The 24,682-nt window shown below is 38.3% G+C and overlaps 2 protein-coding genes across 2 annotated transcripts; one reads left to right on the top strand and one right to left on the bottom strand.

Moving 5' to 3' along the window:
- Positions 1 to 20: 20 nt before the first annotated feature.
- On the bottom strand, positions 21 to 10,200 carry LOC145483639 (protein dpy-30 homolog). The gene is made up of 5 exons (XM_081462175.1): positions 10,094 to 10,200; positions 9,956 to 10,014; positions 2,092 to 2,148; positions 1,309 to 1,451; positions 21 to 523 (listed from the first exon to the last, which is right to left on the bottom strand). Exons 1-5 carry the CDS (start codon positions 10,116 to 10,118, stop codon positions 454 to 456), a joined length of 354 nt encoding a protein of 117 aa, XP_081318301.1. The 5' UTR covers positions 10,119 to 10,200; the 3' UTR covers positions 21 to 453.
- Positions 10,201 to 10,583: 383 nt separating this feature from the next.
- LOC145483636 (sorting nexin-6-like) lies at positions 10,584 to 24,613 on the top strand. Its single transcript, XM_081462172.1, has 15 exons — positions 10,584 to 10,636; positions 10,733 to 10,771; positions 10,873 to 10,977; positions 11,081 to 11,191; positions 13,709 to 13,775; positions 17,369 to 17,423; positions 17,504 to 17,627; positions 17,735 to 17,830; positions 18,505 to 18,560; positions 19,412 to 19,550; positions 19,766 to 19,975; positions 20,817 to 20,880; positions 21,637 to 21,686; positions 21,805 to 21,840; positions 22,693 to 24,613. Exons 1-15 carry the CDS (start codon positions 10,631 to 10,633, stop codon positions 22,741 to 22,743), a joined length of 1,209 nt encoding a protein of 402 aa, XP_081318298.1. The 5' UTR covers positions 10,584 to 10,630; the 3' UTR covers positions 22,744 to 24,613.
- Positions 24,614 to 24,682: the final 69 nt, after the last annotated feature.

The raw sequence follows: 24,682 nt of genomic DNA on the forward strand, positions 1-24,682 counted from the left end.
AAACATTTTTCAAGACAACTATTTAATACTTCATTGTCAAAGGTATATTACAAACACAGAGTAGTACAAAGTCACAGAGATCACAACACCCAAAATAACCACTCGAGGAAAGTTGAGAGAGTAGAACATTGCAAGTTTACATGTGATGAAGGTCTTGTCTGTAAAAATTTGACACCAGTAATTTTTGTGGTAATTACCCTGGAATTTTTATATCTCATAATTAAAAGAGGCCCTTCAGCTGAAACAAGTGAACATCATGTTGTGAGAGTATCTTGTGATTCATATACATAGGTGAAAGTAAAATTACTTCTCGTCTTATAACTATCTTGTTTACTTTATTTGTTCTGTGAATGGATCTGCAAAATTGCTGGGATCAGTACGGGGATATAGAAGTGTCCTGCGCCATCTGCATTTCTAAATTTACAATCACGAAGCCAGCATAGCTCAACATCACTAGCTCTCTTCATACTGTTCTTTGTTTTTCAGTAAGTACGTCGCCAGATATTCGATTGGGTTGGGTGGTCTGAAAGAGACAAAGCAATATTGTATAGCACATTGAGACATATGACTTGTAGTCTTAAATTCAATGCACAATGTTGTGTTAAGTAGTCAAGGTGTATCTTGCTCTTCCATATACATAGCTAGTGAAATGTGCAGTGTGTAAATCCACAGCATGCACATTGATCCATAACTGGATGAACACATGCCTATACTCAATAATGATGGGTCCAGATGTTGTTGCTACTTTGCAGAAATGTTCTCAAGACTAACAGTAAGCAAGAAAAAAAATTCTGTTTAAAAAATTTTTAGCAGTGTTATTGCATTTTGCAAATTTATCGAAGGATCATTATGCAAGTTGCAACCCACAAATTCTTGCAGAAAGACATTCAATTGGTCAATCAATCAATCAATCAATCAATCTTCATTTATTTAGCTACCAATAATTCTTCTTGGAAATAAATTGGCTTTATCTCATATAAGAAATACAAAATTCGTACTTGTTGTTCACATACCCTGATGCATGATAATTACTAGCTAATGTTTAAGAAAATTCAAAACAACTTATGTAAACCTGTGCTATATAGATGAGGGTTCACATAAGACTAATCTATCAAACTGTCTCTTGTGTTTGCACTGGGCAGTGCAAGCACACCATTCCCTGTTTCTTAAATATACAATGAGATGACAAAACTGCAACAAAAGTTACACTGTGACACAAGGTAGTGAAGTTTCCAAAGGCTAACCCAAATCACAGTACATACCTACATTCTTTCTCACTTAATACAATAAAACTTGACTTTTAATTACCTTTCCTTGGACAGGGTGGAGAGACCTTGTAGAAGAATAGGCACAACTGTTTGGTCCAGATATGCCCTGGTTGGTAGTGACTGCAACTCTACTTTTGGTTTTGTTGGTTTCTCAGCAGCTTCTTTTTCTTTTTCCACCATTTTCTTTGAATCAATAATAAAGGGTTCCACCTTTTAGTGTCCATGAACTGCCACTTCCAATTATTATAATTATTGCTAATACAGTTACATACAGTCGTCTAAGATGAAGTGTGTGGCTGAGCAGTGTACTTGTGAGGTCGACATTGAGCTTATTGCATATCTCAGGGCCATCATTAAGGACTGTAACCTCTAACAACTGTTATGGTTGAGTATGCTTGATAGGCTCTTGATGGTATGGGTGAAACTGCCTGTAGTTGATACATTTCACCCATAAAGTAACAAGTTCTTACAGGTGCGAAGATCAAGGCTACAGGTTAATCAAAACTTAATGACAGCCCTGTTATTACCAGGGGAAGATCTAGTGGAGAGTCCCAGTTTTTGTCGAAAAGCTATATTCACCCTCTTTTCTATCAAAAAAAACTCAGTAACTTTAGAATTTCCCCATTTAAGAACACATTTGAAACTTCCATTTTATGCCTAAATTCCCTGAATAAAATTTCAGTGCAGCACCACTCATCCCACCCTCAAATCTTCTCAGACTGCACAGCCAATACCAAAGCACTCTCAAAAATTGGATGTTTCCGATACACCTTCCCTTTCTCCATTTATAACCTGGGAAGCATTGAAATTTATTATACATTACCTGCACATGGTCTGTGAGACCAATTTCCGCATGGGGAGAGGTTTCCTGAGGAGGAACCTGATGAGAAAAGAAAACAGGCATTTAACAAGGGTGCAAACAAGGCTTTCTCAATTTTGTATCCTGTCACTATTTTTGGCTCCATCCTGTCATTTTACCTCCATTTTCACTCTCATCCCGGATCAAGGGATTTCATAAGATTTTTTTCACGAGGGTATCAGGATAAGAATTCCAGGCAGAAAATCCAGTTCAAGGGAAATAGCACGTACTATAACAAGCAAAGTTGTGGTTTCCTTGATTTGAAATAAGCTCAACTTTTTAGAAGACTTCTAGACAGTCTTATAAAAAAGACAGGAACAGTGCCACATAAAATATCAATGAAGCAGCCTGGTAAAGTTCTCTTCACAGCTGGTCAATTTGAGCAGTGCCCTGCCATTAATGAAACCTATGTTAGACCCTCTTAAACCTTTTCACAGACAAGATTAAAATTTTTAAGTTTCCTCTCACAGTATATTTCTTTTTTATGCCAGTTCTGACAATCAAGCAAACCAATCTATGTCCTTCTCTCAGTCTGACACTTTTATAATGGAGAAATAAAATTTTTTGGTTCAAGCAAAATGTTAAATATGTCAACATCAGGTGATCTAAGTCCTGGGGGGTACTCCCTTCTATGGGCTATATAGGTGTGTGTGGCCCCAGAGGGTAGGGTTTTCCAGCTGTTTTGGTCATAAATAGGGTATTGATTTTGGCCATTTTGGTCTTAACTAGGGTATGGTTTTAGCACTTTAGTCTTGAATTACATATGTTTCTCGGAAGAAACTACTTTTTCATCATTACCAATAAGACCGTCAACAAAAGCCCTTCATAGCTTACGTTTAGGGTAACTGTGCCAGCCGCAATGGTCATAAATAGGGTATCAAATTTTTGGCCAGGCCATAAATAGGGTAACAAAAATAGCAGAGTTTGGTCATAAATAGGGTAAGGGTTTAGGGAAGTAGGCCGCACACCCCCACCCAACTTTTCTGGGAGTACTACCCCCCCCCCCCCCCCCGGGTCTAAGCCGTAATTGACTTCCAAGTTCCTCATGACTGAATGTCACTGTCAGTAAGTGTACAGCTGAGCAACTAAACAATAAAAAATGTGTATCATAAGGATAATTGCCCCAGCAGTATTTTGGCCAAAACCTGAAGAGGCATCCTAGGATTCCCTGGGTGTATACATACCAGGAATTTCAAAAAAGAAAGAAATATGTTTGTAGTTTGCGTTCCTGATTTGATGAAACTAGGTGTGCACAATGGTCTCGGGTAATGTTTTAACAAGCGTGCAAGGTGGTGTCCAGTACATGTAATTCTTGCAACCACGAGGTTGTGTTTTGCCATGTCCTACCATTGATTCTAGCAGCATTTCAAGGTTCTTACAACCACAAGTTTGTGTTTTGCCATCTTCAAGCAGCATTTCAAGGTTTTCCAACCATGAGCTTGTGTTTTGCCATCTTCGAGCAGCATTTCAAGGTCAAAAATACACTGCAATTACAGGGCTCGACACTAACAGTAGCCAACTAGCCACAGACTGGCAAAAATTTAGTTTTGGCTAGTAGGTTTTTGATTTCCACTAGCCACTCTGGCTAGTCAACAAAGAGAAATTGGCTGAACTAGTTTCTGTCTCCTTCAAGGAAGACAAACACAAAATTTACACTTTTCTCAGAAACAAGGTCAGAATTTCATTGTGGACATATCATGGTACCGGGCATGTGCTGTTCAGCACGTAAACTATGCAAATTTCTGTTTGTCCACTTTTCGCTGGGTGGTACGTAAATGGGGAACTGAACATGTTACTTTTGTTGAAAGAAATATTTGACAAACAAGATAGCATTTTCTGAAAACACACATCAATGCTCTTTTTTGTTACGAAATTGTTTTCATGCGCAAAATACTGCAGAACTGTAAAGCAAGCCTGCAAATAACAGTCGGTCATCGGACAATAATTGTATTATTGTTCGGTAAATTTGAGGTTTTGACAGGTAAAAGCTTAGTCTGGTCGGTCACTCTGACCAGGCATTTCTGCTAAATGAAAAATAATTTAGAAATTTGTGGCCGAATATGGAACAAGTTATTTTATTATACTGCCACGCAATACTACGCAAAAAGGCTTTGTTATCAGTTTCGTTTTTATTCCATTTCTTAGAAATAATTTTATCATGTCCAATGCGTTGTCTCAAATGTCACGTCGAATTTTAAACACGCCACATCAGCGCCACTATTCAGGCTTGTGTTAATTTACGCATTTTGCAGTGGCGTCTTGAAAGATTGTGAAGCCCCATTTAGTCTGAATTACGTTCGTCTGAAAAACTACTTGAATCTGAGGTCTTATATGTTGTTACTCGTTGTTTGTTATCTGCAAGCGTTGTGGTTTTTAGTTGTAATTTGACTTGACTAAGGTCCAGTTCAGATGCCAAACTTTTCATGAGCCAAACTTAATTCTAATTTGGACCGACCCAAATTATCAAAAGTACACCCGCTAATTTAGACGTCGAACTTAATTCGGCGAACTTTATTTAGTTTAAACCAAATCACACTGAAATGTCAGTGATTTTCAGACAAAGCGAAAACTGCTTGTAAAAACGTTACAATAATTTATGCATTAGGTTCGGCTCACAAAAGGTTCGACATCTGAATCAAAGCCGTTCCAAAGCCGAAATTCCCGGCTGAGCAAGGTGGGAAGAACGGCTGGACCGTTCCAAATTCAAATAGCCGTTCTTAATGAATGAGTTGCCAGTAATTGGATACCCGTGTTTACGTGAAGAACTCTGAGATTGTCAGGGGGCAAACATTGCTAGTCGCTAGAAGGAAATGTATGGCGAAAAGTTGTTTTGAGGTTCAAGAAAACGATTTTTGAGAGAGATTAACGCTTTTTCACCGTCGTTTTTATCATGACTGGATTTGGGCAATGTTCATGCGTGGAATATGTAAGTTTTTGTTTCAATAACAATGAAATATGTGACAAAATCTACCGATAAACTTCGTTGCTTGTGTGAGGTTTATTGTGAAATTTACATCGCGTAATGGTCTGAAAGTATTACAAAATTAATTAGGTATAAATCGAGAGGAAATAACCCAGTAAGGCCTTTTAAGTTGTGTACAGGCTACTTTTGGCTTATTTGAAAGCTCAGTCATACAAATAATACTGGAAATAAGTCCGGTGGCAATCATTGTACTGTCTGGGGTTGATTTCATGTCAAATGAGTCTGGGCGACTCATGCGTTGCTCAAAGCCTTTGCTTTGCTTTTACAAGCACGTATTTCAGTGATTTTCCTTTTCTATAACAGATCAGGGGTGGCTCCTTGAATATATCTCTGAGTATTTCTATTAAAAAGTGCCATTTGTGCGTGATTATGCCGCATTTCCAAAGTTTGGTATTGACGGTTGAGTGAAATTGCCCGAAACAAAGGGTAGTAGTTCCTTCTACAATTTTCAATTTCTGTTTTAGAGCTTCTTTTCTGTCTTTATATTTAACTTCTCGGAGGGGTTTTTTCTACCATTTGTACCAGGTAGCCTCTCGAGATCAGGCGTGTATTGAAATTTTCAATATTCTCTTCAATGTATTTCACAATAAACCGTAGGCAAGCAAAAGGGAGTTTATCGGTAAATTTTATCACTTATTTCATGGTTATTCAAACAAAAACTTACATTTTCCATGTATCAACATTGCCAAAATCCATTCGCAATAAAATAACGGCAAAAAAGCGTTGATCTCTCCCCAAAACCATGTTTTTGGGCATCGAAACAACTGTTCGCCATACATTTCCTTCTAGCGACTTGCAATGTTTGCCCCCTGACTATACCAGAGTTCTTTGCGCAAACATGGGTATCCGATTACTGGCAACTCATTCATTGATTCAAACGCCGAACTTTTCATGTACTTAATTAAATGTATTTGGTTCGGCTCATTGAAAGTTCGGCGTCTGAACTGGGCCTAAAATATTAAATATTATGCAAATTAGATACACGGCCCAAATTCTCACGTTTCATTTATCTGAATGCAATCGCTTTCAAAAACTTTAAAACCACTAAAACGAAACCAAATGTATTACCAGTCCATATGATCAAAAATCAGTTTTATAGCTCTATATAGTTTTTTCTTACGTCTGTGGTTCAATATATTTTGAATTAGTTTCCGTACCACAGACATGTTTTTGTGAAAAGTGTGAATGTACAAATTAGTCACGCTTTGTAATCATGACCACTTCCAATTTGAATTTCATCTAACTACACAAATTTATTTATTCAGTTGACCCCAAAAATTGTCGAGGGAAACTTGCTTTCAGAAAAAGTTGAAGAATTCATTTCAGCCAATTTTCAAGTCTCTGAATGTTATTGTGAGTGAGTTTTGGTCAGTTTTTGCACTGACAAGCTGTCCACGCAGGAAACTTGATCCAGTGAGTGAAGGCAAACTAGGGGTACAAACGTTTGTAAATTTGTCAATTTTCAAGGGGTAAAATAATACCTGACTTACTGTAAAGGTCCCCTTTCTGGTGCTAGTATCAATTTTACACTCAGTTGACTTTACTTTTAAGCCATTTGAATTTGCAACCAACATTTTGGCAAAGTCTGAAATACCGAAATGTCTCAAATGTCTCTTATTTTAAGTTTCTAGCGGCAAAAAAGAATTTGTCCGATCAGACTGGCTTTTTGTCAGGTCAAAACTTGTCTTTGGCCTGAGAAATGACCTGCTTATAGACAAAAATTATTTGCAGGCTTGGTAAAGGGATAACATTTCATTTAGTGTAACAATACATTGATGATTTGTCGTTGTATGCACACTTACAAACTTACCATTACAGAAATATTTAGATGAGAAAGTTTCATTTCCTTCGACATTTAGACCAGCTGATTTTAGCAGTTGCATTTCCCCAACGGCAGTTTACAGTATTGTTCAGATAGTTGTTTTGCTTTTGAAATATTTCTACGGTGCCTGTCTGTGAAGAAGTCTCAACAGTTTTTACAGTGATGTCTTGGGGGTCTTGATAATTTTCCAAGGAAGTCTCAGAGAAAAACAGAGTCCTGAAAGTCTTTTCGGGAACTGTAATTTTTTTGAAGCTAGTTTAAGTACGGTATAATTACCAACGTTATGTATTAAAGTGAGTCACTCATATTGTGCTTGCCAGTAATCTGTTGTTACCTGAAATTTTCACGACACGTTAATTTTGTGAATTTCATGATTTAAAAAAAAGTTGTGAAATTAAAGTGACGCGAATAAGTAAGTGTCGGGAACATAACACATTATGTTACTGTTGACATGTAGTACCGCACTGCATTTTTGTTACTTTTGACGTTATCGTACCTTTGATAAAGTTTACTAAATTCAAAGACATGTTTAAGTAGCATTGCCAAGGAAATAAATTTTGTCTTACTCAAAAACGTGAAATAAAAGTGATTCAAAATACAAAATTTTAGCAAATTCAGCGAATTTAAGTGTTGCGAAATATGCGCACCCCCAAATCGCGAAATAAATGTGTCACAAAAATTTCATGTAATAAGGTAGTCAACCACAAGTATTTGGCTAGTAAAAAAACGTTTTGGCTAGTAACATCTAAGTTATCACTAGCCACTAGGCTAGTAAGTTGAAAAGTTAGTGTCGAGCCCTGAATTACAATATGGCCTGCCTGAGGATTTAAGCGCAATCAAATACATTTACTTTGATTCTGATCTAGGACAAATTGAAAAAGATTTCAAAGATCCTGAAGATGGATTTTGGGAGAAAAACAACTCAGAAGGTATCAAAAGAAATTCTGAAGTATACTAAAAATTCAAGGCCAGTGTGGTTCAGTTGCAACTAAATAGCTAAATACCCTTCGGCTTTGGCATCTCATTTATTCAGGTCACTTATTTGTATTGGTTAATCTTATGTGGCGTAGAGCTCATGTGACAGCTGGGTGACTTTGCAGGGATCCAAATGTAAATGCAAATGTTTGGCAGCATTTTTCATTGAGGACAAAAAGCTTGACTCTAATTTGAATATATGGTGACCGTAACACAATACTCCTGTTTACATTTTGGAAAAAAAATCTTGACTTCTGCTCTGCTTTTGAGATACATTCGCTCTTATATCAAGACAAATGGTTTGTTTCAGCATCAAATTGGAACAGCTGAGTAGCTTGGCATAATTTTTTGTTTCGCTATAATTTTTTAACATTTTTTCCCCTATAAAGTTCCACCGAGTGAAATTTGTGTAAAAGATATATTAGTTTCCATGAAGGCAACCTATTTTTTTTTCCAGAACGTACTTTGTCTCCTGTCTCATGAGATATGGTAAACTGCTCTGCTGTAAATGCTTTGCGAGAGTATTATGTAAAAAATATCATGTGATAGAATGAGTTAAATAGAATGTGTTGGTTTAGATTCATGGTAAGATGCCTAAGTTACTGGAACAGTATGAGTGATATAGTTTACAGAAAAAAATAAAATTTTTAGTTCATACAATAATGTTCAATATTATGCATCAGTCAATTCCATCAGTGCCCATGCCCCCCCCCCCCCCCCCCCCCCCCTGGGCTAACCCCTCAGCATTAGCATTTTTTTTTTTAAAAATGGGCAAATTCCCCAGGGTGGGGACACATAAGCTGTCTAAATGGGGACGAAGAAAGAGGGCAAATGCCCTGCCCCCGGGATCGTCACCTTCCAACACCTCTGCAGTTTTTTAATTAATCAGTGAATAAAACAGTCAACTGTTCAGTATTTTAATGCAACGGTAAGACTTCAAGGACAACAGTACGTGTTAGTTGATTCTGATTATATTTATTTCTTTATATTTGTTTTTAACAGTTTGCTAGAGGATAGCTGGGATTGCGGCAGACGTGCCCCCAGCCGCAAGCGATGATAGGCGCCTGTATTCGCAGGCTACTTTTTCTGTGAAGAATCAAATGATGATGCATTGCATTTTAAGCTCGCAAGATCTCTCTTGAAGATCGCATCATTTGAATTCGCAAACCTTAAGTATTTTAACTCCACTTTCATGAATTTAAAAAATGCTAGGCTAGTTTTGAATGCGAAATGCGAAATAGTCGTGTTCACGTCAGTGATTGTTTTGTGATATAAAACAAAATTTAGTTCACCTTGTCACTTATATTTATATGCTTACAAGTAATGAAGAAATATCTAACATTGAGAGAACATACGTTTAAAAACATCTGCAAGTTCCTCCAGTCCCCGACGGACAAACCATTGTTCGACAAATGCCTTGTCTTTCCCGATGAACTCATCCATGGCACTTTCCAAAACACGTGTGTCGAATGCCCAGGGATCGCCCCAGGGTACGCAAATGCCCAGCCCCCGGGCCGCGATAAAATCGCGGATACCCCATCCCCGGGATTGACAACGTGAGCAAATGCCCCGCGGTTGCCTGAGGGGAGGATGGGCACTGCTGGAATTGACTGATGCATTATTGCTTTCAATCAGCAGAAATAAAAGAAAGCAGGGGCAGCTTCAGTGATAACTATTACTAGTTTAAAATTTAAAAACATGTTATTGGCAAAGGCTTTCAAAATTAAAAATTGGTACACAGAGTTACCATCTCTGTAAACGTGAAAATGTAAGTTTTATCGGATTGTTGTGAACGAAAACAAAGGACAGTGCATGTCAGCAGCAGCTGAAGAATCCAAATTAAATGAACATGCATGAGAAATGAGTGGGCCTAGAATAGCTTTTTCTCCAACAAGCTGAATTGTCAATAGTACTTTTGTTTTAAAATTTCTGTTAGATGTAAAATACAATATGAAAGCTAGGACATAGTAATTAAGGCTCTTATGACAACAACAATGCAACTGGTCTGTGCATGTCATCAATTTAGTCAGTTAGAAATTGGACCTCACCTCAGGTTGGCTGTGGTCGTTTTCCTCTGGGGGAACCAAAGAGACTTGTTCTTGAGGAGCTGTTCAAAGAAACAAAGGGAGAATTTCAGCACAGTAGCGACCCACAATAGCAAACAACTGAGGACAATGCGAGCAAACCTTCACCCGGTATGCCGTCCGCCATGTTTGTCTGTTGTAACCAAGTAAATGCTTACAATGCATCATGGGATACTATTGATTCATTGATAAATAGAGTAATTAGCGAGGGGTAGGGTAGGGTAGGGAGTCGGGTATGGTGACGGGACAGACCAGATAATTTGCTCAACTACCAAAGATACATGACATAAGTTAACTCAAAAGTATCTTTTTTATTTAAGCTGATACAGAAACCTCATACAAAGACCTCTTGCGGTTTTGAAAGTCTGTTGCTTTACCTTTCTTCTTTCAGACATGTACAATTTTTAAATTAGCACAGTAAAGGTACACTTAACTTTAACACCAAACATACGTCTTCCTTGTCACCAACTGGAACCTTTTTCTTGTATTTTTATACTAGTGGTATTTCGATGAGCGATTTCTCGGGTGTTTTGTTTTCGATCAAAATATGCACTTAGCCGGGTACGGATGGGAGAATTTTTTGCTACAGTCCTGCCAGTCACGTGACATAGAAGGCTTCAGTTCAGCACGGTGCCAACCATGATGGTAAGGGCATAGGCCAGCGAATAACAGCTGAAAATTGCGGAATATTTAATCAATTTATAAGATATAACCTCATTTTCCGTTTTCCGTTCTCGACAGGACGCAGCTGATAGTGCAGATATGCTGGAGGACGAGAAAGTGAGTTTCTTCTTGTCCATCTTTTATCTCGTACCCATGACTCTAGGCCTTCCCGTGGAATCGAAAATAACAAATTTGTTTTGATTTCGTTTCCATTTTAGACACGGACTCAGACTGTGGATTTAAACACGGACACCTCCCTTATGGTAGACATTTCCGATGCATTAAGTGAAAGAGATCGGGTGAAGTTTACTGTTCATACAAAGGTACGTAAGCGCTATGTTTTCTCCATGGCCATGCAAACTTTCCCTGTTGGTCCACCTCATTCATTGATAATTGGTTAACTACAAAAAATGCGCTTCCTTTTAGACAACCCTGCCGAATTTTAAAGAAGGCGAGTTTTCTGTCGTCAGGGAACATGAAGAATTTGTTTGGCTTCACGATCGATACGTGGAAAACGAAGAGTATGCTGGAATCATTGTAAGTACTTGGAGATATTTGTAAATGGGATATTGATCGATATTTGATTAATTTCAGTAAGCTAAGCTTATCCGAAAGCTTTTCGTATCGAGCCTCCCAGAAGTTATCTAAACATTAATTACCGTTTTTCTTGACAAAATCATACTATTTCGTCCTAGCAGTGGTGAATGGTGGGAGTTGATTATCTGGCTTGAAAAAAATTGAGTCAAATTTCATGAGTCTCTTGGTCTTTTTTTTTCTGATGCCGTTTCAGAGTCTTGATTTCTTTTCCAAAGCTGAAAAAAGTCTTGGCTTCACAAAAGAAAAACCGACTAGTAGGTTTGCCATCTCACAAAGGAGGAAATTTTCATGTAGCAGCACTGGCCCTTTGTCAGGTTACATGTATGTGCCCAGTTACTTCCTTAACACTGCAGAACCCTTTGAGCAGGTTCTGCAGCTGGGAAAGATAGACAAAAGTGGGCAATCAACGAATAGGGGTAGATGAAATTACTTATTATATAGACACAATTGTTTTACAGGAAAATACACCACTAGTAAAATTCATCCGAAACTATATTTGGGACCTGAGTGGTATGTTTTCCATAGTGAGGATATTGATTACCTCGTTTCCCACTTTTTCACAGTTGTTTGTGCAAACAGTCAGTTTGTCAGTGTAATAAAATGAAAATTACACATTGGCTTGAAGATATGAATGTTGTTTTGTAGTGTTAAAAGCAATAATGGGTGATATCCATACACAATATATGTATCTTATTAGATGTTCTGGTGTGTAGTATCGCTGTACATATTTGCTAATTGTGCCATATTTTGACGAGCCCATAGGGCGAGTCAAAATACAAACAACGAGTAAAAATATACAGCGATACTACACACCAAAACATCTAATAAGGGATACATTATCCAACTACTGTAGTCAATAAAATTATCAGTGAAAGAGGGAGAGTGTGACAGCTTTGTGTGCGCGCGCCATCCTGTCCAGCAAACAGGTTTTCTCCTATGATAAAGTGTATTATCGTTTGTCTCACGATGTAGTCACTTGAGATGTAGATTGCGATGTTTCAACTGCTTACTGCTAGTCTTCTTCAGGCGTTAAGGTCGACTGATTGCACATTATCATTTATATCACAAATGTCGGCTGTGATTGGTGCATTTTGATCCTCCTATTGTTCCATTGTTCCGACGAGTAGCTGTTCCCTCAGTGGTCCGCTGTTGTACCATTCTCCTGTTGTTGTGTTTTGGTTACAGGTTTTTTCCTGTACAAATGACTGTACGATATTGCTGTAAATTTGTACTGTTATTTGGATGGTACAATCAATGAAAGTACAGTTTTATGGTATTTGGATGGTATTTGCTGCAGTTGGATAATAATGGCTAATATCCATACCCTACCATGGACGGCTTCAATATTTTAATCCCACATTGCCTTTAGAGATTACAAACTGCTCAACACCCCATGCCTTTTGAATTCTGAAATCGTTAACCCCCCTCCATTCTGGATTTCTATTTTTTTACTTCAGCGCTCTTGAATTCCTTGTTAGACTCCGTGTGACTTCCAAGAAAAGAGATTCTACGTTTTTACCTCTTCCCAGAAGTTTTTGCTTACTATTTCCAGTCAAACCACTGTCTAGTACAGGGATCAAAATTACGACCAATAGTCTGACCGATACGATTACATGCATTCATGACTTAATGTTTGGTGACTAAAACTTCCTCCTCTTCAATCACAATTTTGCGACTAGTTTTCAACTAAAATAGTAAGAAAAATATAAATTTCAATTGTTTTGTTTCTTAAAATTTTACTATGGAAATTTAAGAATGCATGGGGAAAATCCTGCATAAGTTTACATTGTACCTTGGACATTACAGACAATGTTCACTCGATCAGATGCCAAATGTTACAGCGGTTTCTTTATGAATTCACATGTATCACTGGCACAAACAAACATAGTGGATCGCTGTCTTACAGATGCGTGTCCATCACAAACAATTAATCTGACAAGAAATTCATCAACTTTAAAGGGGCAGTATTACAAGAGGTCTTCTAAGTTTTTGTGCAAACTGTGCTAGAATGATAAAGGTGCACTCACTGATCAACAAAATAACCTTTAAAGACAAAAAGGCATTTAAATTCAATCTCTAAGAGATTAACGATTTTTAGTGATTTTCCTCCAAGTAACATTGTCTAACTTGAAAACGTCGGCCCAACACTTTTAAGTTTTACACCACTTCTCTCCTACTCGTCCGTAGCCACAACATTTATAAACAACTTTCATGACCAGTACGGTGCACTTTAGCAAGGTTAGGCAACTACTAGGGGATCGACATTTTATACCAACACCTTCGTTTCAAGATTCACTAAATCTTGGTGGGACTGCCCCTTAAGGCCCAGGGTTTATAGGTATTCTTCTATAAACTAATGCAAACACATGCCTGATCGAAATTCCAAAAAGCTTTTAAAGTTGACCAATGGTTTAGTGAATGGAAAATGTGTAATTAATTTTGATTTGTTGCCTGTAGATTCCTCCAGCTCCTCCCAAACCAGATTTTGATGTATCTCGTGAAAAGCTACAAAAGCTTGGAGAAGGTAACAAGAGATAATGAGTGTGCTGGCTGAAATCATTCTTAGAATCTTGTCCATGTAGGACTTGTGTAAGATCCTGTAGCATCTTATAGGATCCCCCTTTCAATCCCAAGTGAAAAACGAATGGGATCTCCTTAGTTTGTATCATAATAAGAATACAGGATGCTGTTTAGGAAACATTTAAATACATAAAAAAGTACATGGAAGAATGTAAAAAAACTTGTTTAAGATCCTATATGTATTAATCAATAATAATCATTTATTTTCTCATTTAGTGTGTAACAATGATTCAGAATTTTATCCATTCTAACAAGTGTTAAGTTCAGAAACAAAAGTATTAATATTACTAATTTATTACAATTGAACAATGCAATATGTAAAGCTTAGAATATCTCAATGTAAAAAAGTCCTCAGTTCTCTTAATTCTCATTGATCTATGATGCATAATATGCTCAGGGCCAGATCCTGTAGGTTTTTTGGCAGGATCTCAACTTAGCATCAAGGTTATCAAGGTTCTATATAGGATCTTGCACAGGTTTGGATTGTAATTTATGTAACTTGTGTGATTGTAACTTGTTACAGTTTACAGTATATTTTCATGAAAAGTCACCCAGTGCTAGTATATGAAGAAGCTAGTCATGAAAGGGGATAAGTGACAATTTTGGTTGCTTTTCTTTTTTTTTTTGCTCCAAATTAGCTGAATTTTTGCATGTGGTCTTCAATGTAATAGAAAAACGTGGTCCTGTATTTTTGCTGCTGGTTTTTGCCGCTAGGAAAAGCAAGTGGTTTTTTGCATACGCAATATCCCGAAAACGAAGCAAAAAAAGTCACCCAGTGCTAGTATATGAAGAAGCTAGTCATAAAAGGGGATAGCTGATGATTTTGGTTGCTTTTCTTTTTTTTGCTCCAAATTAGCTGAATTTTTTGCATGTGGTCTTCAATGTAATAGAAAAACGTGGTCCTGTATTTTTGCCGCTGGTTTTTGCCACTAGGAAAACCGAGTGGTTTTTTGCATATGCAATATCCCGAAAACGAAGCAAAATTTAGCAGAAAAACTATGGGACATTGCTAAACATACCTAAACAAAACTGCATGCGAAATTTGGAGCATTTTTGACAAAGTTCACTTTTGAGAAAAATACCTAACGCCTTTTTTCAGCTGAGCCCTTCAGATAAACGAAGCCAGGGCCTTTGTTATGATAAACCTAGCCGATCCTTTGTTATATTAAACCGAAGCGAGCCATTGTTATTGGTCAAAGTCTCACCTCGGTTTATTATAACAAAGGATTGGCTCAGTTTATTATAACAAAGCCCGGTTTCGTTTATGTGAAGGGCTCAGTGGAAAATGGGCATTAGGTATTTTGCGCAAAACTGAACAAAAACCTTCAAATTTCGCATGCGTTATTTTTTAGGTGTGTTAACCAATGTTTTGTATGTGTTTTTGCTGAGGTTTGCACTGTTTCTGAGATATTACGTATGCAAAAAACTTATATTTGTCACGTCAGTGCGTAACCGTAAAGATGTTCATTTCACTAAAAATACAGCAAAATGTTGATTTTTCTCGCAACGCGCAACCTTAAAAAAGTACTAATTTCAGCTCAAAAACAGCTAAAAGGTTGACTTGACGTTAACGCATGACGGCAAGGATGTTAATTTCCCTTAGAAAACAGTAAAATGGTAATTTCATGCAACGTATAAGCTCAATGATGTCAATTTCAGGTCTAAATAGGTTAAAATGTTGCTTTGACGTTAACGCGTGACGGCAAGGATGTTGATTTCACTTAGAAACCAGCAAAATGTCAATTTCACACAGCGCATAAGCTCAATGACGTTGATTTCAGGTCTAAATAGGTTAAAATGTTGATTTGAGGTTAACGCGTGACGGCAAGGATGTTGATTTCACTTAGAAACCAGCAAAATGTCAATTTCACACAGCGCATAAGCTCAATGATGTTGATTTCAGGTCTAAATAGGTTAAAATGTTGATTTGATGTTAACGCGTGATGGCAAGGATGTTGATCTCACTTAGAAACCAGTAAAATGTCAATTTTACGCAGCGCATAAGCTCAATGATGTTGATTTCAGGTCTAAATAGGTTAAAATGTTGATTTGACATTAACGCGTGAAGGCAAAGATGTTAGTTTCGCTTAGAAAACAGCAAAATGGCAGGAGCCCATGATGGGCTCCTGAAAATGGTAATTTCACACAAGGTATAAGCTCAAAAATGTTGATTTCAGGTCCAAAAAGGTATAAATAAAAATAAAATAAAACAAACAAAAACATTTCAATAAGCACTTTTCCAAATACGGCAACGTCTTAAATGGCTAAAAATCACGAGATAAATACATAGTTACATAGTTTTCAATGCACCGCCATAACTTCGAAGTTCAAAATGCGCTGGTACTTCTTATGCCTGGTGAGGATAACAACTTTGGTGGCTGTTTAGTTTTGGATGTAAGAATTTGATGACTCCATGTGAAAACGCTCTATAAATAGGGCTGACAGATTAACAGATTAACCCTTCTGCGCAACATACGGGTCTCCATACATCTGCATGTCTACTGATCCCAGAAGCTCAAAACACTACAAATCATGCCGATTTGAAATAAAATCAACGCAAACTGGATCACAGATCTGTTACAATCGATCGCTACTTGCTGGCCATTATTATGTTTAAATCTAGTTACCAGTTCGAGAAACGTCCGCAGAACGTAATCGCAACGCATGCTGGGAATGGTCTTTACACCTCGTGCACGGGAAAACATGGCGGTCGATACAAGACAAATTTTATCACTCTAAAACCAGTTCTCGCTTTCCAAACTTTCATGCTAGCAACGCTCGGCAAATGGGCCACAACTCACCAGAGGGTATTTTTCTTGGGCAAGAACTGCTCTTGGTCTTTGCTACCTGGCTCGATCTGACTTTGAACACTGATAACACGATTACAGTATATCAGCTGCCTTCGAAGTTTCAGAACACATTTTGATTCTTTAAAACGTGCTGATGACGTACGGGTTTATCAAGGCTTTATGATGCCTCTCAACCACCAGGCAGGCATACAAGGTACTTTAAAACAATGCTTAAGATATTAGCCGATAGAGCTCTAATGTGGCACATCTCTTTTTTGTTCGATGGTTTTTCGTTTGACGCTCGATCGATTCACGTGTTGTGTTCACGTCACAATAACTGATGTAAACAATCTGTTCCCAGATTTCTGCTCTATATGCTGTGGGATTTGATTTTGACTTCATACACTATAAACAGTCTGCCTGTTTGCTGTTCAACAAATAAACTCCCAAAGACATGGCTAGGAAAAGCCAAGTTTTTTGCATACGTTTTAACTCGAAAACAAAGTAAAAACCAGCGACAAGAATACAGAACCACGTTTTTCTATTACATTGAAGACCACATGCAAAAATTCAGCTAATTTGGAGCAAAAAAAAGAAAACCAACCAAAATCGTCACTTATCCCCTTTTATGACTAGCTTCTTCATATGTACATGGAACAAAAAACAATCACAATCTACCAGTAATGTATACAATAAAATAGTTGACTGAAATAGTATCATTGACAATTCCATGTCCTCTTTACTTCAGGTGAAAATACAATGACAAAAGAGGAATTCCAGAAAATGAAGCAAGAACTTGAAGCGTAAGAATGCTATTATAGTGACACTGTCAGGGTTAACAGACTGTCTTGTCACTCATTTTGTCATTTTTGTTTTGTTTCAGGGAATATCTTGCTACTTTCAAGAAAACTGTAGCCATGCACGAGGTGTTCTTGACGCGTTTGGCTGCTCATCCTACTCTTAGAAAAGACAGCAACTTTAATGTGTTCTTGGAGTTTAAAGGAGAAGTATGTTAACAACAGAATTGAGAAATCTCTTTTAAGAACTCACAAGATCAGTTTAAGATTAGTTATCATTCTTGTTTTCAAATCATTTTTTTTTTCTTGTAATGCAGCTTAATGTACGAGGCAAAAACAAGAAAGAACGACTTGGAGGCCTCTTCAAGGGCCTTGCCAAAGGAGTTGATGAAGTACTTCTGTCTGGACAAAAGGTGAGTGGCTGATTAAACAATAAATTATTTTTTTTTTAAATTATTACTTTTGTATTTATAAAGGCTATCCTATGAGAATCTTAGGTTAACAAAAACTTACAAGCTTTTGATTTGGGTGATGACAATCAACTATTGTCACCATACTTACCATGTACAGTACAAGTCATGTGCCATAATGTCCAGGTAGATTGCTGGGAGGTTCATCCACTGTTTCTACAGTATTTAGGGTAGGGGCAGGCAGTGGATTTTGATGGCTGTTCTGAATCCTTCCTGGCTCATCTTCTATGGAAGAAGTCATATCCAGGGCATGTTGTTTTGTATGGGTAGGAGGGTTAGAATCACACTTGATACATGCTCAACTGTAATATATTTTACTTCCAACTCTCTTGTCCTTGTGAGATTGTCAAGCTGCTATTAACACGCTACCAAGCAGACCTAACATAGTACACTGTGGCGGTCTCTTAGGGATAACTTTTCCTAAAATGCTTGAAAACTTCAGGCCTTTGCTTGTCCCTCAAACATTCTTATTTAATTAGTCACTATATCAATGGATGGAGTTTTCACTCATAAAAATGCTTGTTTTTTCGTAGATTGATGATTAAAAGGCCTGAACATTTACTTTTTTCTTGTAAACTGCTATTTTAGCTAACGTTGAAACTGTTCACTCTTTTGAGGATGTTGACGAGTTTTTTGAGACTGAGAAGAAATTTCTAGTGGAATATAACATGAAGTAGGTGTCTTTGCATTGTGTATGTGACATAGAGTGTGACCGAAACGGACATTAAAGGTTGTCCTTAAGTCTTTCAGAGTGGATAAAAATTCCAGCAGTATCACCGTCTCTAGAGTTTCTTAACTTAATTTTGCTGCAAAGTGTTGGCAGAACCCCTAGAAAAAATAAACTTATCTTCGGACTTCTCCATAGCTTAATCTGGACCTATGGGGTTTATATATCTTGCTGAAAGCTATTGTATTGTGGCAAATGCATCAAGCTTAAATGCATGTGCGGACGCTATCTATGGTTACTTTTTTCATTTCCCCGCTTACTTCAAACATTAGTGACAGACCTGCATGGTGGCCTCATGTTTAGTGCCCTTGTCTCCAGACCAAGTGGTCCAGGTTCAAGTCCTGGCTGGGGACACTGTGTTGTGTTTTTTGGGCAAGACACTTAACTCTCACAGTGCCTCTCTCTCCACCCAGGTGTATAAACGGGTAGCCGCAAATTTAATGCTTGGGGTAAACCTGCAATGGACCAGCATCCTATCCAGGGAGGAGTAGAAATACTCCTAGTCGCTTCATGGTACTGAAATCAGAGATAAGCCCTGGCTTGATTGGTCACTTGGCTTATATGTAGACTTAAGCTACATTATATTTTCATGATCATTGAACAACAAAGAAACAATGAAAAATTTGACTTTGATAGAACTGTCTAATAACCGCATGAGTTACTGATAAATGCTATATCCAGTACATAAGGGAAGTGTGATGAGAAGAACTTTCCTAACACAAGCTTCAGATAATTTTGTAAAGTTTTTGTTTAAGTTTTGCTGAAACAGAGATTTGAGCATTTTGGTGTGTTTTTAGGTTAAAGGATGCTACTCGTCAAGCAGACCGTATGACAAAGACACACAAGAATGCTGCTGACACCTTCATCAGGATCTCAAGTTGTATTTCGCAGATGGGCACTAGTGAATACATGGATATAGATAGATTCCTGAATAAGGTACTGAATGAAGTCAATCTCCTGACAGTGCATAATCTCAAGAATGGCCAAAATCTTAATTCCCCTCATGTGTAAGTAATTATTGTCAAGCAGATAGGTGGCAAGAATAAAGAAATTCATCAAGTCAAGGATTTGATTAAGTGTGAGCTTGACATTAACAGTGGTGAGCAGAATCAACCAACCAATTTTTTCTCATATGATGTAATCTTTTTCAGGTTTCTGAATATTTTGAGAAAGCTCGTAAATTGGAGGGCCGTGTTGCCTCTGACCAAGATCTGAAAACTTCAGACCTACTGAGATATTACGTGAGAGACACGGAGGCTGCCAAGAACTTGTTGTATCGCAGGACAAGATGTTTAGCTGACTATGAAAATGCTAACAAGGCCCTGGACAAGGCGAGGATAAAGGGCAAAGAAGTCGCAGCAGTAAGTACAATATACATGAACATGTGATTTGTGTTAATACTATTAAAATAATGAGGGATCATGGGGAATTAGTTTTATTGGACTATTTCAAATGATATTCGACGTGAAAGACATTGGGAAGAATACATGTACATGTAATTTAAACCTTTTTATGTGGAACAGTTTGCATGGAAAGTTTAAAACTTGCCTTTTGGGTGGTGTATGGCATTTGCAGAGTGCAGTCGACTGCAGTCGACTGCAGACTATAATATTTAAGCCTAAATAGCATTCTGATTAGCCTGAGTATCTGTCAGGCTAGCCTGAATAGTGCTCAGATTAGCCTGTTAATGGTTTGCTCTCAGTAATGGAAACAGGAATATGATTTTAGTTAACAAGTCTGTAATCTGCAGTCTGCAAAAGTCACACACTGCGTTTTGGGAAACCTCACAATACCATAAAGTTCTGAATATAATGACTTTTGTTTCTTTTGGATTTAGAAGCCTTACTTTTTTCTGTTGCTAGCTCTGAAAGGAGGCAACTTTGGGCTTCCCTCTGTCTCAGTAAAAGAAGAAAAAAAAAGATAAATCTTGTTGAAATAATTTATGTTACACCCAGCGGAATAGTGCATTCCTATTGAAGTGAGGGTGAGGGTGATCAGAAACAAATATCAGATCACTTCAGTTCAGCTTGTTGTATCTGTTATTGCCATGAAAAGTCACGTTTGAGGTCACTACCTTTGGTTAACAATTCAGGCGAAAATTAAGGGGAACATGTCCATGTATGTTGGTATTGAGTATTGAGTTATCCACTGTCTGTAGGTTGTGTGCTTTTGTTAAGTTCTGTTTTCTTTTGTTCACTCCAGGCAGAGACAGCTCAGCAAACAGCTTCTGAAAAATATGAACACATTTCAGAAGTAGCTAAACAAGGTCAGTGAGAAGTGTCATGAGTATGAACAGGGATTTTATTAAGGGCCAGGCACCGGACAAATTCAACAGTTGTGAGCATGATTTTGCCTGACTGGTTTGACCATCTCGCAGAAAGTTAATCTTACAAAGAAGTTCAGTTCAAAGAGTTTTTGCCTTCCTGTCAAAACCAGTTTCCCTCCAGCTGAAAATGTTAATGAAACCCCTGTAAAAACGAAGGTATCATGTAAACAGAAACCTCCAGTCAAATCACTCCCTAAAGTGGCTGGCAAGAGTCTGGGTGTGTTTGTATGGGAGGGGGAGGGGGTGGAATGTGTTTCAGGCAGAGATTGTAATACCTCACTTAGACATTTGTACACAACAATACAGCACAGTCTCCTTTAAATACAGCGTCGCACTTCAATCAGGGGTCCAGATAAGTTTTAAAAGCATGTTTTGAAGGAATTCCAAATATGGGCCAGTAAATAAATGTTGTTGTTGTTGTTGTTGTTGTTGCTTTTGTTGTTTTGTTTTGTGAGCTTCACAAAACAAAACTTTTGTGGAACCTATTCAAGGACCAAAGATGAATGAGAGCAAAGTTTAATTATCCTGGGAGATCAGTTATTTGTTTTTGTTTTGTTTTAAACTCAGAATCTGATTGGCTGCCCAGGGGCTGTCTAATTACTAATCAAGTTACCCATGTAATTATCAAATAGCTAACTTGTCAGTTGCTAGGAATGTAACAGGAGAGTGATTTGTGATCTGTTCTTTAACAAACAGAACTGACAGACTTCAAGACAAGAAGAGTCCAGCAGTTTAGAAAGAGCATGGTGAGTAGCATTGAATTAATAAACTTTGGCTGATGAAGAGAAAAACAGACCATGTGCGCAAGTAGCAATTCTTGTTTTCTATGTGATCTTTGTTTGACTAATACTTTCTGTTTTTTAGACTGAACGGGCAGAGTTAGAGCTGAAACATGCCAAGGTACTGTTGAATGGATTATTCATTTTGAACGTGTTTCCTTTTAGTTGTTGCATTACGTAGAATAATCCTGTTTGAATGTCTTGCTATAACCAGATTTATGAATTGAAATTTGCCAATGTTTGGCTCTCTGTCTCGAGTATTGTTATCCCTACTAATGGTGGCACTGACTGAACTTGAACTTTTTTCCACCATGCTGGCAATAATGATGATTTGCACTAGGTTATGAGTCAATGATTCCTCTGCATCACTGAACTGCTATGCATTGCCATTTTCTTAGCTGCTGCACAAGATTTTTTTGTGGGGAGGGGGTTGGGGGGCGGGGGAAGAGGATAGCCTGCGTAGCGAGATTGATGTTGCTTGCGAGTGGCTTTTTTCAGCTGCAGAGCAGCGCGGGAAAATTCCACCCATATGAGTACTACCAGAAGTCCCTGCGGCTATGGTGCTCTTGCAGGAGCGGATCCAGGGTTTTACTTAGGAGGCGTGCCCCACTAAGGAGTGGCATAACTGACTGTTGAAGTCAACAAATTTTAAAAGCATATACGAAGAGGAAGGCTTCATCACGGGGGGGGGGGTGCAAAACCCCTGCACCCACCCCCTAAATCTGCCCCTGTCTTGTTAGATAGTGTCGTAAAACACTCTCGCGCAAAATCCCGCGTGTAATCCCGCCAGCTACGTAGGGAATTCTGGGTAGCCCTGGAACTTGCCAGAGTGTACCTGGCCCAAATCACCTTGAGGATGTTGACCGCCGTGCTAAATGGCCTGACCTGAGAATTAGACTGTGTGCTTTTCCTCCCATGGCCCAGGTCTAAATGCTTTAGAAGTTCATTGGCTCCTTTCTGTTGTCTGTTTCAGGCCCACGTGAACCTCCTGAAAACAACATTAGGACAGTTAAAGGAATTGTAGTCAACAGCTGACAGATATTAATTAGGAAATACTCTTCAAACAATTTCGTTTAGTAGTGATAAAAATTGTTCAAAATATAATTAAAACACATAGCGTTATAAAACTGCGACGGTTTACAACGAACGTCAAACATTTGTCCTAAAGCCAAAGATAAATGGACTTTTTAAAAATGTTTTGGTGATCCTCATTGTCTCTCTAATTTTACGTCAATTGATTTTTTAACTGCCATTTCCTAGTGAACCAGCGATTTTGTGGCAGCGGCTGGTTAATATGACGTATTCGTATGACGTCGACCTGACGTAATTTCTTGCAATAAAAGTTCCCTGACTGACTTAAGGAAGCAGTCCAAATTATTCTAATGTTTTAAAGAGTATAGTGGTGAGCGGTGTTAGGGGAAGGTCACGTTAGAGACCATCTGGTCTCGGAACTGGAGAGTTATGCACTTTTGTGCGGCACTTAAAGTTGATTTATTTCAGTAGAATAATACAGAATTACAAATTGTGTTTGATAGAATTGCGTTTCTGCAAACAACACAGTGTTAGTTAGTGTTGTACTGGTGTCCTCGGTACTATGGTTTCGATCCATTCCCTTCCCTTCCAAGGCTTTGTTGCCCTTTCTGTCCCCCTCCCCTCACGGGCACCATAGATTTCCAGAGGAGGGGAGATGGTAAGAGGCTGTGGCCATGGAAATTTTAAATTGACTGCGATTTCGTACATGGTCCTACATGTATCAGGTGGGTGAAGGCAATGTCATAGTTTGCCTCAGTGTTATTCGTTGAGCAAGTAATCGACTCCGAGATAGGGTTTCTTGTCAAACCCTTTCGAAGTCCGAATTCCGATTGTAGCGGTACAAAAAGGTAAATCTCTAACCCCATTAAATTTAAAAGTAGTACGAGGGCGAGTTAGTAGTACACATGCTCTGTATTCGCCACAATAAATGCTGCGAATTTGAAACTGTCAACCTCAAAAACACTTTGTATCCCTCACAAGCAAGATTTTTTTGCCCGCGACCAGGCAAGGTGAACCAAACTGTGACTGGCGCCCATCCAAGCGGGCAAGATGGCGCTATCTTGCCCCCTCGGGATTACCCGTTCTTTTATGCCGGAAAATGTTAATGAACGTCGACTGCGTCTCCGTACTAAAACACACCAATAAAAAGAGACTACAAATATCCAGCCCTCTGGACTACACGTTTGAATAATAACCTATTCTGTATTGCAAATCTGATAGTTACCAAGAACAGAGTTCTCCTGTGTCTATTTAGATTCTCGACGCCCTTCCAGACTTTTTGATTCTATAACGAGGGAGGAATTTTAATCGAGTTGAAACAATAGGCGACTGGGCTCACGCTGCCCGTTATCTCGAAAGATGTGAAAACTGCATTGATTTCATCCTTCACTCGCTTGTTGAGACTACAGTAGCACCCCGGACCCGGGGGAGGATACTCCCCCACAATACCTATACGGGTAGGTGCCGCCCAACGGGGTCGTGATTTTGGGACTCCTGATCTAGAATGGAGACGTTTCCTAGAACGGGGTAAAATATTTCGAACGCACGAAAGCTCGTCAAATTATCAGCAGCCATTTGAAGTTATTCATAGAGAATTTTACGTTTCAGTAAAAGTTTCCAAGACAATTTAATAAGATGGTAAATAAAGAAATTGCTAATCACGGCTTTATCTTCCGTTTGAAATTGAAGCAATCAGGTTGCTGATTTGTGCAGAGGCAGCATTGTCGTATCTAGATATATAGGTCAACTAAAAATAAATAACTTTCAAAACAACGTACGGGCTATTGAAATTTACTAAATCTAGAGAACGGAGTCTTAAAAATTGACCTTTTTCTACAACGGGACATCATTTTGAATGCAAATGCAAAAGGGTTCTAAATTTAGAAACCCGGGCGGCACATACCCACCCAAATCAAACCCAAGTACCCCCC

This window comes from Orbicella franksi, chromosome 4 (assembly GCF_964199315.1).
Source record: "Orbicella franksi chromosome 4, jaOrbFran1.1, whole genome shotgun sequence".
NCBI lineage: Eukaryota > Metazoa > Cnidaria > Anthozoa > Scleractinia > Merulinidae > Orbicella > Orbicella franksi.

Bases quoted from the DNA above. Each gene is read 5' to 3' on its own strand.
- LOC145483639 (XM_081462175.1), bottom strand. From the start codon at position 10,118: ATGGCGGACGGCATACCGGGTGAAG. The intron at 10,015-10,093 runs GTTTGCTCGCAT...TTCTTTGAACAG, and splicing joins GGACGGCATACCGGGTGAAG to CTCCTCAAGAACAAGTCTCT. The intron at 2,149-9,955 runs GTGAGGTCCAAT...TTTTCTCATCAG, and splicing joins ACGACCACAGCCAACCTGAG to GTTCCTCCTCAGGAAACCTC.
- LOC145483636 (XM_081462172.1), top strand. The intron at 19,976-20,816 runs GTAAGTACAATA...TGTTCACTCCAG, and splicing joins AGGGCAAAGAAGTCGCAGCA to GCAGAGACAGCTCAGCAAAC. The intron at 21,841-22,692 runs GTACTGTTGAAT...TGTCTGTTTCAG, and splicing joins TAGAGCTGAAACATGCCAAG to GCCCACGTGAACCTCCTGAA.